The 15,613-nt window shown below is 39.0% G+C and overlaps 1 protein-coding gene across 1 annotated transcript; it reads left to right on the top strand.

Moving 5' to 3' along the window:
* Positions 1–14,107: 14,107 nt before the first annotated feature.
* On the top strand, positions 14,108–15,563 carry atp5if1a (ATP synthase inhibitory factor subunit 1a). Its single transcript, XM_021571651.3, has 3 exons — positions 14,108–14,233; positions 14,753–14,865; positions 15,298–15,563. The coding sequence occupies exons 1-3, from the start codon at positions 14,162–14,164 to the stop codon at positions 15,437–15,439; spliced, it is 327 nt and encodes a 108-aa protein (XP_021427326.1). The 5' UTR covers positions 14,108–14,161; the 3' UTR covers positions 15,440–15,563.
* Positions 15,564–15,613: the final 50 nt, after the last annotated feature.

Below are 15,613 nucleotides of genomic sequence, written 5' to 3'. Positions count from 1 at the left end.
GAATGGAGTGGTGTTTTCATTTCAAATTTTTGCTGGCAGGGTTGCTGGCAGGGTCATTTTTTCCAATTACCCAATTTTACAGTACTGTATGACAAAGAATTCAAAGTAGGTAGGCCGTGAATGGCCTCACACTCCAGTACAGTAGGTGGTGGTGTATGCACCTTAAATTGGATGCAATCTGCCAACACCATCCAAAACAAGAAGACATGAACGTGACATAGGCATACCAATACATGAATCCTAAATACAGGTAGAATTTTCTTGTTCATCTCTGCAGGTTTGTCATCTGATTTATTGGAGCCTGGTGGAGATGGAGGCAACGTATTAAATATATTTTTTTCTTCATCAATCTACACACAACACCCCCTAATGACAAAGAAGTTTGGAGGAATTGCAAATTAAAATTAAATTCAAACTGAAATACCCTGCCTTCTCTTTCACCCAAATCCAGACAGCTAATGTTCTGAAAGAGCTGCAAAATCTGGATCCCTACAAATCATCTGAGATAGACAATCTGGACCCTCTCTTTCTAAAATTATCTGCCCAAATTTTTGCAACCCCTATTACTAGCCTATTCAGCTCTCTTTTGTATCATCTGAGATCCCCAAAGATTGGAAAGCTGCCACGGTCATCCCCCTCTTCAAAGGGGGAGACACCCTAGACCCAAAACTGTTATAGACCTATATCCATCCTGCCGTGCCTTTCTAAAATCATCGAAAGCCAAGTTAAGAAACAGATCACTGACCATTTCGAATCCCACCGTACCTTCTCCACTATGCAGTCTGGTTACCGAGCTGGTCATGGGTGCACCTGAGCCACGCTCAACGTCCAAAATGACTTTTGACTCTGTCAATCACCATATTCTTATCGGCAGACTCAATAGCCTTGGCTTCTCAAATGACTATCTCGCCTAGTTCACCAACTACTTCTCAGATAGAGTTCAGTGAGTCAAATCGGAGGGCCTGTTGTCCAGACCTCTGGCACTCTATGGGGGTGCCACAGGGTTCAATTCTTGGGCCGACTCTTTTCTCTGTATATATCAATGATGTCGCTCTTGCTGCTGGTGATTCTCTGACCCGCCTCTACGCAGATGACACCATTGTGTATACATCTGGTCCTTCTTTGGACACTGTGCTAACAAACCTCCAAACGAGCTTCAATGACATACAACACTCCTTCCGTGGCCTCCAACTGCTTTTAAATGCTAGTAAAACTAAGCGCATGCTCTTCAACCGATTGCTGCCCGCACCCTCCCGCCCAACTAGCATCACTACTCTGGACGGTTCTGACTTAGAATATGTGGACATCTACAAATACCTGGGTGTCTGGTTAGACTGTAAACTCTCCTTCCAGACTCACATTAAGCATCTCCAATCCAAAATTAAATCTAGATTTGGCTTCCTATTTCGCAAAGCCTCCTTCACACATCCTGCCAAACATACCCTCGTAAAACTGACTATCCTACCAATCCTTGACTTCGGCAATGTCATTTACAAAATAGCCTCCAACACTCTACTCAGCAAACTGGATTTAGTCTATCACAGTGCCATCCATTTTGTCACCAAAGCCCCATATACTACCCACCACTCTGACCTGTATGCTGTCGTTGGCTGGCCCTCACTGCATATTCGTCGCCAAACCCACTGGCTCCAGGTCATCTATAAGTCTTTGCTAGGTAAAGCCCTGCCTTATCTCAGCTCACTGATCACGATAGCAACACCCACCCGTAGCACGCGCTCCAGAAGGTATATTTCACTGGTCACCCCCAAAGCCAACACCTCCTATGGCCGCCTTTCCTTCCAGTTCTCTGCTGCCAATGACTGGAACGAATTGCAAAAATCACTGAAGTTGGAGACTTATCTCCCTCTCTAACTTTAAGCATCAGCTGTCAGAGCAGCTTACTGATCAATGTACCTGTATACAGCCCATCTGTAAATACCACACCCATCATCTCCATATTGTTTCTTATCCTCTTCTCTTTTGCACCCCAGTATCTCTACTTGCACATCATCATCTGCACATCTATCACTCCAGTGTTAATGCTAAATTGAAGTTATTTCGCCGCTATGGCCTATTTATTGCCTTACCTCCCTACTCTTCTACATTTGCACACACTGTACATAGATGTTTCTATTGTGTTATTGACTGTACGTTTGTTTATGTGTAACTCTGTGTTGTTGTTTTTGTCGCACTGCTTTGCTTTATCTTGGCCAGGTCGCAGTTGTAAATGAGAACTTGTTCTCAACTGGCCTACCTGGTTAAATAAAGGGGAAATCAATAAAATAAATAAAAAGACTTGAAATTGAGCTCGGCTGCATCCTGTTTCTATTGATCATCCTTGAGATGTTCCTACAACTTTATTGGAGTCAACCTGTGGTAAATTCAATTGATTGGACATGATTTGGAAAGACCCACACCTGTCTATATAAGGTCCCTGTAAAGGTTTTCCTCCTCTTCGTCTGAAGAGCAAGGATCGGACCAAGATGAGGAGTGGTAAGTGTCCATGGTTGTTTATTTAAAACATAAACTGAACACTCAATGAATACAAAACAATAAACGTGAACAAAACCGAAACAGTACCGTGTGGCGAACAAACACAGACACGGAAACAATCACCCACAAAACAACAGTGAAGCCCAGGCTAAGTATGATTCTCAATCAGAGACAACTAACGACACCTGCCTCTGATTGAGAACCATACTAGGCCGAACACAGAAAACCAACCTAGAAACACAAAACATAGAATGCCCACCCAACTCACGTCCTGACCAACTAAAACAAACAAATAACACAAGAACTAGGGTCAGAACGTGACAGTCCCACAGTGGACAATGCATGTCCACTGTGGGAGGGGGGCGGCAGGGTAGCCTAGTGGTTAGAGCGCTGGACTAGTAACCAGGAGGTTGCAAGTTCAAATCCCCGAGCTGACAAGGTACAAATCTGTCGTTCTGCCCCTGAACAGGCAGTTAACCCACTGTTCCTAGGCATTGAAAATAAGAATTTGTTCTTAACTGACTTGCCTAGTTAAATAAAGGTAAAATTAAAAATTAAAAAAATGTCAGAGCAAAAACCAAGCCATGAGGTTGAAGGAATTGTCCGTAAAGCTCGACACAATTGTGTTTCCAATCAAGTTGTAGAAACATCAAGGATGATCAATGGAAACAGCTAAATTTTGAGTCTCATAGAAAGTATTCAGACCTGAGTTAAATTTTCAAGTCTCATAGCAAAGGGTCTGAATACTCACGTAAATAATACTTATGTATTTAATCCATTTTAGAATGAGGCTGTAACGTAACAAAATGTGGAAAAAGTCAAGGGGTCTGAATACTTTCCAAATGCACTGTATTAGACTTGATCTTTCTTGAATAAGATCCTCCATTTCTTTTTGTTTTTCCTCAAACTTATTCTGTTCTCAATGTGTCAGTTTTGTACTGTTATGTCGGGAAAAGTCAGTTATAAATTAAAAACAAGTTATCATCTAATCGGCTTTGATTAAATTTCCAATATCCTCGCCCACGTGGAAGTTCTGTAAGAGTAATGTATATGCTAATTATTTGATGGTCCGACCGTATTCTGTCCTCTATCAAAACTTTTGTATCTTTTGGTGCCAGCGAGAATGAAATAGTTAGTGAGAAAGTACGTGATGATAACAAAAAAGGGGTTCAATGGGTATGGCGTCATCATTTTAGGCATAGATGGTAAGTAAAATGACATAAGGTAAATAATGTGAAGGTTATAAAAAAAACTAAGAAAGGATATTCAGAGTCTCATTACAACATATTTTGTAATGGGATGTAATTGTAAATCAAAATGACTGTAAATGATTTTCTTACTACTCTCATGTTTTTAGAATGGTGACATTTTGACAGTGTCCCAGTATGCCAATCGCCTACAGTCAAACTGGGACACCCTGTTACTGTCAAACTGGGACACTCCTCTAGGCCATTTTAATGCAGAAAATATATTTTGGGGGATTATGAAATACATGTTTTGTTAACCTGATTCCATTTTCTAAATAGGATCAAATGTTCAATTAAATTTTCCTCAAATCTACTATCAGCTAGCCTGCTAGAAATATATTACCTCACCAACATTAAACATAATTTCTAGCTATATTCTTAACCATACAGGTATATGATGACTAAACAAGTATATTTTGCTGTATTTTATTCTGGTGACAATACAACAGTCATTTAAATTGTTGAGGCTACGGTCTTTCTGTTTTCATTCTACAAAATGTCCATTAGAGTGTAGTGTTGAGAATGTTGAGCTGATAGGTCTAAATTAAATTTACTTTATTCATAGGCTATACAATTACATATAGGCTACATCATATTATTATTATCAAATATGATGATGAAAATTATGAAAATGCATTATTATTCTAAATGTTCCACAAAAATGCATGATGTTTTACTACATTTAATTTGTATGAATAATTTAAGTTTATCATTAAAATATTGAAATGACTCATATACTCTAATTTATCCTTCTTTACAATAAAAAAAAGCGACTTAAAAAATGTGGTCTCAGCACAATTTGTGTTTGAAGAGTCATCTACCCTGTGTTTAATATGTATTTATTTTGTATTTTTTATAGTGTAATAGAGTTTTTAAGCTATTTAGAATGGTATCATGTTGGGGATTAATACAATAGGATGATTCTGTAAGGCAGGGGTTCTTAAACTTTTTCAGCCTGGGACCCAAAATAGAAATTCTGTGTTTTCCTGGGACCCAAGCTCAAGAAAATATGCAACTATGCATAAATATCAGTACATTTCATTGTCCTTAGGCCTAAAACAAATAAACTGATTGATCACATTACACAGATGTAGACCAGAAAAAACACAGTCCTAGCTCATTTAGCAGCTCATTTGAGTTAGCCTGCACTGTAGCTAGTTAGCTAATAATATACCGTTCTTTTTACATTTTTGAAAAATGTATTTACTTACTTGAATAGGTTCACCCAGCCTTGTGGACAATTGGAAACAGGGAAGAAAAGTTTGTTTGTCACCAGAGAGTTTTAGAGGATATTACTATTGAACTATGTACCCATTTAATAACCAGACCTTCATACAAACTTGCTATACTGAATTCTTGACACACGATCGAACATGCTGCTATATGCTGCCAGCACGCCCACAAGCAAGTCACAATGGGCGGCCTAAGCGGCACACGGCAATTTACAGCTATCTAGTGTACATTCACCGTTAGTGTGGTGTAGACACCATGTGAGGCCACACACAGATTCCTGTAGAACACTGTCACATTAACTACCTTATTTTCTCAATAACAGTCTCTCTCCTTCACTTCATCCCTCTCTCCTCTTCTCCCTAAATCCTCTAGGACTAGGTTATATCAGCTGTGTCGGTGTACCCCTCCCGCATCTGAACTGGCTACATAGAGGGCACTTGGTCAGGTCAACAGGAAGTATTATTAAAGAGATGCTTTACATTGAAATACAGATCAAGATGCAGTAGTCCCAGAGATAATAATCCAAGGTCAGTTTTGCATTTCACCTCCTGATTATTATGATGACTGACAATGTTAGAATAAAAACACAAGGCTTAAACATGCTCTCTCTCTCTCCATCTGTCTCTCATCTGCAGATATGTTTTAATGTGAGAGAGGATGCCAACCCCCAGTCCCATCATCGCCACCTCACCCGCTTTTAAAATAACCTTCGGGCCGACTAGACACACTATTAGGTAATTGTGATGAACAGAGAGAATATTTGGGTTGCACTATGGATCATTAGTCATATGCTGCCTTCCCTGAATATGTTCTATGTTCTTACCTCCTCCACGTTCTGTCTTTTACACCTCTCTCACCACCTGTTTTTATAATGCACAAAATATGTGCATTGTAGTACAGATTGAACTTGTATTTATAATATTACAATTATAATATTTATAATGCATGTATTTATAACACTTGTAAAATGAACTTCTTTCAATAAAGCGTTTCACGTTCTCTTCTGGTTGAAATTAAGTCTCTCATTAGATGAAATACTATACCTATCCTATTTATCAGATCAATGCAGATGGAGGGCATTAGATATTGAGATGAACCGGTTTTAGAATATTTACACGATGCACAGGAAGTGTAGTGTACTGTTTTTGAAATTCTATTTCTGTATATATGAATTACAAATCAGTCTTTAACTAGCTAAATCCTGTTTCTAGTCTATTGGTTACAATGTGTAACCATTGATGTACCAGGACCAAGATTGGTAAACACTGTTGGAAGTGTATAATTGTAATACATACATGCAGACACAGCAGCATTCAAAGACGAAGTTGATACTCCTGGTTTTGGATATGACTGAAAAATTATCTCAAAGACAATCATCCCTGAACTGCACCTTTATTTGCCAAGGTAGAGTACAGTCGTGGCCAAAGGTTTTGAGAATTACTCAAATATTAATTTTCACAAAGTCTGGTGCATCAGTGTCTTTATATATTTTTGTCAGATGTTACTATGGAATACTGAAGTATAATTATAAGCATTTCATAAGTGTCAAAGACTTTTATTGACATGAATTACATGAAGTTGATGCTAAGAGTCAATACTTGCAATATTTTGACCCTTCTTTTTCAAGACCTCTGCAATCCGCCCTGGCATGCTGTCAATTAACTTCTGGGCCACATCCTGACTGATGGCAGCCCATTCTTGCATAATCAATGCTTGGAGTTTGTCAGAATTTGTGGGTTTTTGTTTGTCCACCCGCCTCTTGAGGATTGACCACGAGTTCTCAATGGGATTAAGGTCTGGAGAGTTTCCTGGCCATGGACCCAAAATATCAATGTTTTGTTCCCCGAGCCTCTTAGTTATCACTTCTACCTTATGGCAAGGTGCTCCATCATGCTGGAAAAGGCATTGTTTGTTGAACCGCTCTCCTTGAAGTTCTTGATGATCCGATAAATTATTGATTTAGGTGCAATCTTACTGGCAGCAATATCTTTGCTTTTTGTGCAAAGCAATGATGACGGCATGTGTTCCCTTGCAGATAACCATGGTTGACAGAGGAAGAACAATGATTCCAAACACCACCCTCCTTTTGAAGCTTCCACTCTGTTATTCGAACTCAATCAGCATGATAGAGTGATCTCCAGCCTTGTCAACACTCACACCTGTGTTAACGAGAGAATCACTGACATGATGTCAGCTGGTCCTTTTGTGGCAGGGCTGAAATGCAGTGGAAATGTTTTTCTGAGATTCAGTTCCTTTGCATGACAAAGAGGAACTTTGCAATTAATTGCAATTCATCGGATCACTTTTCATAACATTCTGGAGTATATGCAAATTGACATCATACAAACTGAGGCAGCAGACTTTGTGAAAATGTATATTTGTGTCATTCTCAGCTTTTGGCCACGACTGTATTACATGGAATGTGCACAGGCTCCATGATGGAAAAAAGCATATGGTTCTTGAACACTTAAAGAGATAGTCAGCAGATGTGGTTTTCCTGCAAGAGTTACATTTCAAAAAAGTAGAAATGTATTATTTAAAGAGGAGCTGGGTTGGAGAGGACTATGCTGCCACCAACTGTAGTAACAGCAGAGATGTAGGCATCCAAATGAATAAGAATACACCCTTTTCCAGCACACGGACCAAGAAGGCCGTTTTCTCATGTTGAATACATGGCAAGAAAATAAACATTGTTTTCATGGTATGTCCCACCAGGGGCAAATCTGATGGTTTTTTTTCGATAGAATTCAAGCAATATTAGATCAAATCCAGACAGGAACTATTATTTTTAGCATGTGACCTAAATCATACATTTGATATGATTGACAGACATAGCAATAAAAAAAGACTAATTCAAGGAACCTCCAAAGAGGCTGCAAAATTTCAGCTCTACAAATCATTTCCAGTACACCTGGAGATTACTGTTCCCAACTACAAGAGACTAGTCCTTTTTTTCTCAAAGTAAGAAAATCTATTAAAGAATTTATTACATTTATTTTATTTCCAAAAATACCCTAAACAATTTCATGGGTTAAACATGACAATAATATTGATCATTCTCTGATCTTCTTTCATGTTTAATTACACCAACAGAAAATACACTTAGCGACAGAATATGGAGAATGAACAGAGCACATGTTCAAGACCCGAAATGTATTAAATAAGTAAATGAAAAAAAAAAAAAAAAAATGCCGTTACAAATGTAGACATAGAGGATGGGAAAAGCCTAACCCTAATATAATTTGAGATGCATTTAAGGTGTACATTAGGGGAATGGTAATCTCATACTCGTCAAAAGTTACTGTACATCTGAGTTAGAAATGAAAGAAAAATAAATCACTATTTTAGAAAAAGCCCATCAAAAAATTTAATGTTTGAATTTAAGCAGGAATGTAATCTTAACCTTTTGAAGAGCGCCAACAACTATAGGTTAAACTCAAAAGAAAGCATACTACTTAATGGCAAATAAACCTGGTAAACAGCCCTCACAAAACAAATACATGCCAAACCAGTTATAATTAAAAAAAATAAAGATACAAATATGTACCAAAAACAAATTGTATTTTGAAAATACATATTACAGCTTTAGAAATTATCTGGTTACAAAATAGATTACAGTGTAGTTCAGCCCAGTGTAATAAAACATACAAAATACATATTTGAAATACATGTAATTCCTTCGCATTTTGTAGAGAGAAAATCAAACAAATAGGACTCACACTGAAATGTCAGTTTTTTTCTCCCAAGCCAGTGCAGATGAAAAACATAGGCCTCGTGTTGAATGTTCTTCAATATCAGGTCTCGAAAAAAATCCTGGCATGAACCCTGGGGACAATAAGAAAGCACATGTAAACAATACTTTCAAACCTTATTTGTATACAGTCAGACACAAAGACTCATGCTTGAAAGTTTTAGGAACCCTACACACATGTTCACTGTTACATGGGCATGTAATATTCATATGTGTAAACATACTGAATTGTAATTGGATGCATTTTACCGCCATATCATACTGTGCTATGATTGGTTAAGACCACCCAAACGGTTAGGTCACAGGCAGTTTGGTCCTGGTTGGCAATACGTGAACATGCCAGTTATAGCTAGCTAATAAAGAGCTATGTTAAGAAATATCCTGTAGTACTGCATTTTATTATTTTGTACAAAGTGAGCAAAACAAGACAGGGCAATAATATGATTAATGCAAGACAGACATTGATTACATTGCAGTGCTGAAAACACTGTGACCGATAGAATGGAAGTCTTACTTATTCTCAGAATCAGAGCATAAGAAGTGGCATATAGAGGGCTCTACAGTAGAGGTGTCATAATACCCATAAAACCTAGCAGTCAAACAGGGAAATGGTTCCAATCATTTTTACACCATTCATTTTTCCCATAGGGGATTTTAGAAACCCTTTAAATAAGGGCTGTGTTTTGTGTGATGTTTTGATAACCATGTAAATCTCTCTGACAAGGTGACTTTTAATCAATATATTAGTCTCTATTTACTCTCAGATTCAAAAATGCTAATTAGCATGAAAGTAGACATGCAAAACTACAAACCCCTGCAAGTCATCTCTAGCTGACACCTTTGCTAACAGGTATTTTGTCATTTTTAAAAATGTTACCTTTATTTAACTAGGCAAGTCAGTTAAGGACAAATTCTAATTTTCAATGACAGCCTAGGAACAGTGGGTTAATAACTGCCTTGTTCAGGGGCAGAACGACAGATTTTTACTTTGTCAGCTTGGGGATTCGATCTTGCAACCTTCCGGTTATTAGTCCAACGCTCTAACCACCTGCCACAATTGAAAACTTTCACAAGACAGTTCACAGAATTGTCCATTTAAAGAAATGTAGCTAATTTATGAATAACTACATTTATCTACATTTGCCTCAATTTGGCACCCTCATCCAGATCATGGCAATTTGTATTTCTTTATGATAGCCACATTAGCATTTCATTTTTTTTGGGGGGGGGGGGGTTTGAGTTTTTGAGTTTCTAAAATCCCCTATGTGAAAAACGATTGCAACCATTTCCCTGTTTGACCGTTAGGTTTTATGGGTATTATGACTCACACTGTGGTACTTTTTTATGCTGATGTTTGCTCATATGAGGAACAATTTCATACACAAATCAAAATTTGAAGAAAAAGTCCCTTTTCTTAATTTTTTTAAATCTATTTTGGAAACTATTTAGAGTCATTAAAACATATACAAAACAAAATGTCTGGCTGGCTTCTCAACATTTTTTACCCCCAAGCCATAAGACTCCTGAACAGGTAATCAAATGGCTACCCCCAACCCCTCTTTACGCTGCTGCTACTCTCCGTTTATCATATATACACAGTCACTTTTGTTATGTTTGTTCCTTGTATAATGACAAACTAGGTTTAACTACTTTTAATGAACATATACTTCAGCTAAAAAACTCCTTGTTTAGCCATGCAAGGCATAATTCAACCACCTGCCCACCCGCATAGCCTGCTGGGTAACGTAGTCTAAATGTTATTAACGCACAACAACACAACTTTAACTATACATTCATGTACATACTACCTCAATGAGCCTGACTAACCGGTGTCTGTATGTAGCCTCACTACTTTTATAGCTTCGCTACTGTTATTTTTCACTGTCTTTTTACTGTTGTTTTATTTCTTTACTTATCTATTGTTCACCTAACACTTTTTTTGCACTATTGTTTAGAGCCTGTAATCAGGGGCGAAAATCTGATATCAACTTTGGAGGAGACAATTACATGACATTTTCTCAAGAGCAATTCCTGAGGGGGACACCAAAAGTAGTGCTGGAACACATAGCCTACGTTGTAATATGTTAAATGTATATTGAGGAACCATAATCACTACTACTGGATAATTGATAGGTACAGTAGTTAACTGAAGGGTTGTCCCAACTTGTTGAAATGTTTAAATCATTATAATACTACTACTAATAATAGTTATAGCAGTGTTCCTCGTCAGTCCAGTATGTATGCAGGTATTTGTATTTACAACCAGCAATACCAAGCAAGGCCAGTAGGTGGTAATGGTACTGTACACTGTAAGGGTGCAGGTTTCATAAATACAATGAACATGGTGCGATCTCATCTCAAAGAATCTCCATTGAGAACCATCACAAAGTTAGTCTATGCACTGACCTGACCTTTTTATTGAACTTTTTCTGATTCATTTATATAGTCATTAAATATGTGCCACTGGTTTGAGTCTATTACAACATCTTTACAAGAACAAAACGCTCAGAGTAAGTACAGTTCTAAAAGCAAGATAACTACTTCAATGAAAAACCCAAACAAATCAACCAAAATATCCTTCAGAAATACTTGGTTATTGTTCAGTCAGTGTCTCAACTCTTCAAACAACAGCTATGGACAAATATGTCACACAAAGTATGCAATTTTAAATTAAATTAAATCAATAATTAGTAAGTGTACTGTCATGTACTAAAAACTACTAAACAAAATAACAAATATCATACTATACACCAGGGGTTCTCAAACAGGGTAGGTGGACCCCTAGGGGTCCCTGGTGTAATGGCAAGGGGTCCATGAAATAAAAAAAAGTGTAATGAACGTATTCAGCAGAACAAGGATTCCACTAACTTTACATATAATATAGAGGGGGTGGAGGTCCCTGAGAACCACTCAAAACCTTGCCTGCCTTTCCTCAAAATATGCAGGGGTTCTAGTACTCCAAAAAGGTTGTGAACCACTGTTATACACACTACTGAACAAAAGAACCGAACATATGTTTGAGGGTTTCAATGGTTTTGTGCCATCACTGAGGTAACTGGACAATGCTGTGCCACTGTCCTCTATACTGGTGCTGCTGGCAACAAGGTTGACACCTGGTCCTGCCGTGGTTGTGCCACTGTCCACTATACTGGTGCTGCTGGCAACAAGGTTGACACCTGGTCCTGCCGTGGCCGTGCCACTGTCCCCTATACTGGTGCTGCTGGCAACAAGGTTGACACCTGGTCCTGCCGTGGCCGTGCCACTGTCCCCTATACTGGTGCAGCTGGCAACAAGGTTGACACCTGGTCCTGCCGTGGCTGTGCCACTGTCCCCTATACTGGTGCTGCTGGCAACAAGGTTGACACCTGGTCCTGCCGTGGCCGTGCCACTGTCCCCTATACTGGTGCTGCTGGCAACAAGGTTGACACCTGGTCCTGCCGTGGCCGTGCCACTGTCCCCTATACTGGTGCTGCTGGCAACAAGGTTGACACCTGGTCCTGCCGTGGCTATGACACTGTCCTCTGAAGTCTCTCTCCTTGTCTCTTTCCCTTTCACCACCTTCACAGTCTGTCTCCTAGAAAATAAATAAGGTGTTTGCCGTACTCCTAACTACCAGTACCCAGAACTACACAATTAATCACAACAGTAATACCCTTGCCTTAAACAAATCTTAGTTCAGTCACCAGTTTAAGTTGAGAGTGGGGGTATCCATGGCATTTTCCAATTATGTCCCTATTTTACAAGTCAAGCATTTTTAGAACCTTTCATAATGTTGCCAAACAAAGACTCAAACTTACCTGAGACTCCCTGTCTCTGCCAGTCTGTCCCTGCCCACCTGTCCCTGCCAGTCAGTCCCTGCCCACCTGTCCCCAGCTCTGCTGTCTGTGTGCCCTCTGTTGCCTGATCTGCCTAATGACATCATTGTGAAACGTTTCCATTAGCATTTCACTTCTTTCTAATGAACATTTTATCAACTAGTCTTAGGCTACTAGGGTTCTTGCTTTGCATTTTGGTGTACTGAAAAATACTCTTTGTCTTTTTACCTTTTTCTGAAAATGTTCTACCTGGCAGGCTGGCTAGCTGCACAAACACACACACGCACAGTGTAGGTTATTTACAGTAGGAGATGGGCTTCTATCATATCTTCTATCATTCTATATGGGCTTCGATCTAAAAGGTAGCTAGCAAATGTGAAACGGATTGCAGTGACAAGAGTTGACAGCTGTATGAGATCATGAGTTCACCATTTACACAACATATGCTGCCACCTTTTGTCATTTTAATATAGTTTGTTTCATATTGGCTGGCTTGCAACAATAGCTGAATTTGCAAAGCTAGCGAACACCAATTCCATTTGCAAAGCTAGCGAGCACCAATTCCATTTCTGTGGTGTTTGCTATAATCTTTGCTATTGTCAGTTTACTCCAAGATCAGCAAACGTGCTTCAAAGTCCCATAGCGACAATTTAGTTTTTGCAACTAGACCATTAAAGATATTTAAGACAATGGTAGAAGAGAGTGTAGTTCTGTTCAGTTGGGAGTTCAGTTTATCGCTAACCTTATCACAGGGACTTTGAAGCACTACAGCTGCATGCTGATCTTGAAATAAACTGACGATAGCAAAGATTCCATCTTTGACGACGCCACATAAATGGAATAGGTACTAGCTAGATTCATAGTTAATGTTTGCCCGCTAGCTCTGCAAATGCAGCTAGTGTGTGTGTAAACACTGCCAACATAAATTAAAAAAACATTGCTATGGCGCGATTGACTGGATTTACCTCACGTCAGTTACGTGCATTGAGTGCAGAAAGTAGATACAAACCCTCTGTTACCTGCCACACAAGGAACTGGCAGTGGATCAAACCATTGTGAGACAAAGGGCGGGGGTCTCAATTTTTTGAAACTTAAAAACATGCTATTAAGTGTCTATAATCAGCACAAGTGCTTTCGTTGTGTATTATTAATATTATTGAAATTACATAGTTATGTTTACAGTGATATATTGGGGGGGATCGTGTCCCCCCCGTCCCCCCTGGGATTTCCGCCTATGCCTGTAAGTTACCATTTCACTGTAAGGTCTACTTCACCTGTTGTATTCGGCGCACGTGACAAATAAACGTTGATTTTATTTGAAAATGTCAAAAAAATGTATTCGCTACGCGTCTGTATTTGAATTGATATAATGTGGATTTGTTTTTTGTTCTCTTATTTATTAGTGGAATTCCTTTGGCTGTTCTGTTTATGTTTTGCATGTTACTGTTTAATAAAAAATAAAATATTAAAACAAAGATTCCCCACACTGTCGCTAGATGACAGCAAATCGTTTTCCCAGCCACTCCCACACAGTGAAATTGCACATTTCCGCATGTGAAAGTACACAGCGAAGTACTTTCTGCTGCAGCAGGGCTGTTAATCTGCGTAGTTGAGAAATTGTAATGGCGAGGCTACTATTAAGATCCAATTTTCGGGGCTTCTTTGCCACCCAATTCAGGATGACATCCGACCAGGTAAATGTGATGACGCACTGACAGTGGTGTTGTTTTGTATAGCTTGCTGGTTAACTTAGTTGCCGCTCCCATAGCTAGTAAGTAGCCTAACAAGACTGATAGCGATTTCCTCGAAAGAATCCTTGTACTGTTTGTCTTCTATTGATCCATTTTATATTACAAACGTTTGATCATGTTTCCGTTTAATTGTTTTGGTTAACTTGTAGACCAGCCAAGACAGCTATCTTGAACTGTAGCAAGTAACTCAATAGGTGGCAGTGTTGTATATGTTTTGTCAGGAAATAATAAAGGGGATTTGGAATGTCTAGTAACGGTAGGACCACCATTAAGGCGTAGTCCAACCATGGATGATGTCTAATAAATGCTATGTTACATTTAACCCAATGCTCTCTTTTCATAATATATATTCAGGTGTGTGATATGGTCAGGTATTAGACCTTACCTCAGATAGTGTGACATGTTTGTTTTTTTCCGTGGGAGACCCGAGTTGTGATTTGATATATCTCTCCCTCTCTCTAGCTGGGTGAGCTGGGCAAAGGAGCAGGAAAGGGAGGCGGTGGAGGAGGCTCGGTGAGGGAGGCAGGTGGTGCCTTTGGAAAGAAGCAAGCTGCAGAGGAGGAGCGTTATTTTCGGTAAATTGATTATTTTTGTAACCTGGATGACCAGACATATTACTACTACGTTTATGAACCAGTCTATCCATTTTGGAGGAAGGTATACATAGCTCTTGCCTTTTGACTCCAGTGGATAAAGTCTGATCATAGTAAAGAAGAATCCCTTTCTCTCATATTCCTCATGTTAAGCCCACATGAACGCAACCCAGGGGTGTATTCATGTCGTCTTGCAATGGAAACGTACCATTTATGAATCAGAAGAATCGAAACTGGGAGGGGCCTACCCAAATTTGAAACTGGGAGGGGCCTACCCAAAACTGTTCCCGAATTTAAGTAAATTGTTTGTTGCAAAAAAAAATTGCAATAAAGGGCGTAATGAATACACCCCTGGTTAAATTTTTGCCTCATTAGAGAAATCAACCAAACTTTTCTCTCCCTCTTGCTCCTCAGTCAGAAGGAGAAGGAGCAGTTGTCTGCCCTACGGAAGCACCATGAAGAGGAGATTGACCACAGCAAGAAAGAAATTGAGCGTTTGCAGCGTGAGATTGACCGTCACAAGGGCAAAATCAAGAAACTGAAACATGATGACTAAGCTCAGTCTTCATTCACACTGCTTACATTAGGCCAAATATCACCCATTTGCCTGATTTTGTGTTTTTAGGCAATTGTATAATAGTTACATTCAAAACAATAATAAAACACTAGTTGTTTTCCAACTGGGAGAGTTTTTTTGTGATTACTTTCAATACCACTGTAGAATGTTTAT

This window comes from Oncorhynchus mykiss, chromosome 18 (genome assembly GCF_057628025.1).
Source record: "Oncorhynchus mykiss isolate SJ-2025 chromosome 18, ASM5762802v1, whole genome shotgun sequence".
NCBI classification, from domain to species: domain Eukaryota; kingdom Metazoa; phylum Chordata; class Actinopteri; order Salmoniformes; family Salmonidae; genus Oncorhynchus; species Oncorhynchus mykiss.
Note: the sequence above shows the minus strand (reverse complement) of the source record. Positions and strands in the feature narration are given on the sequence as shown.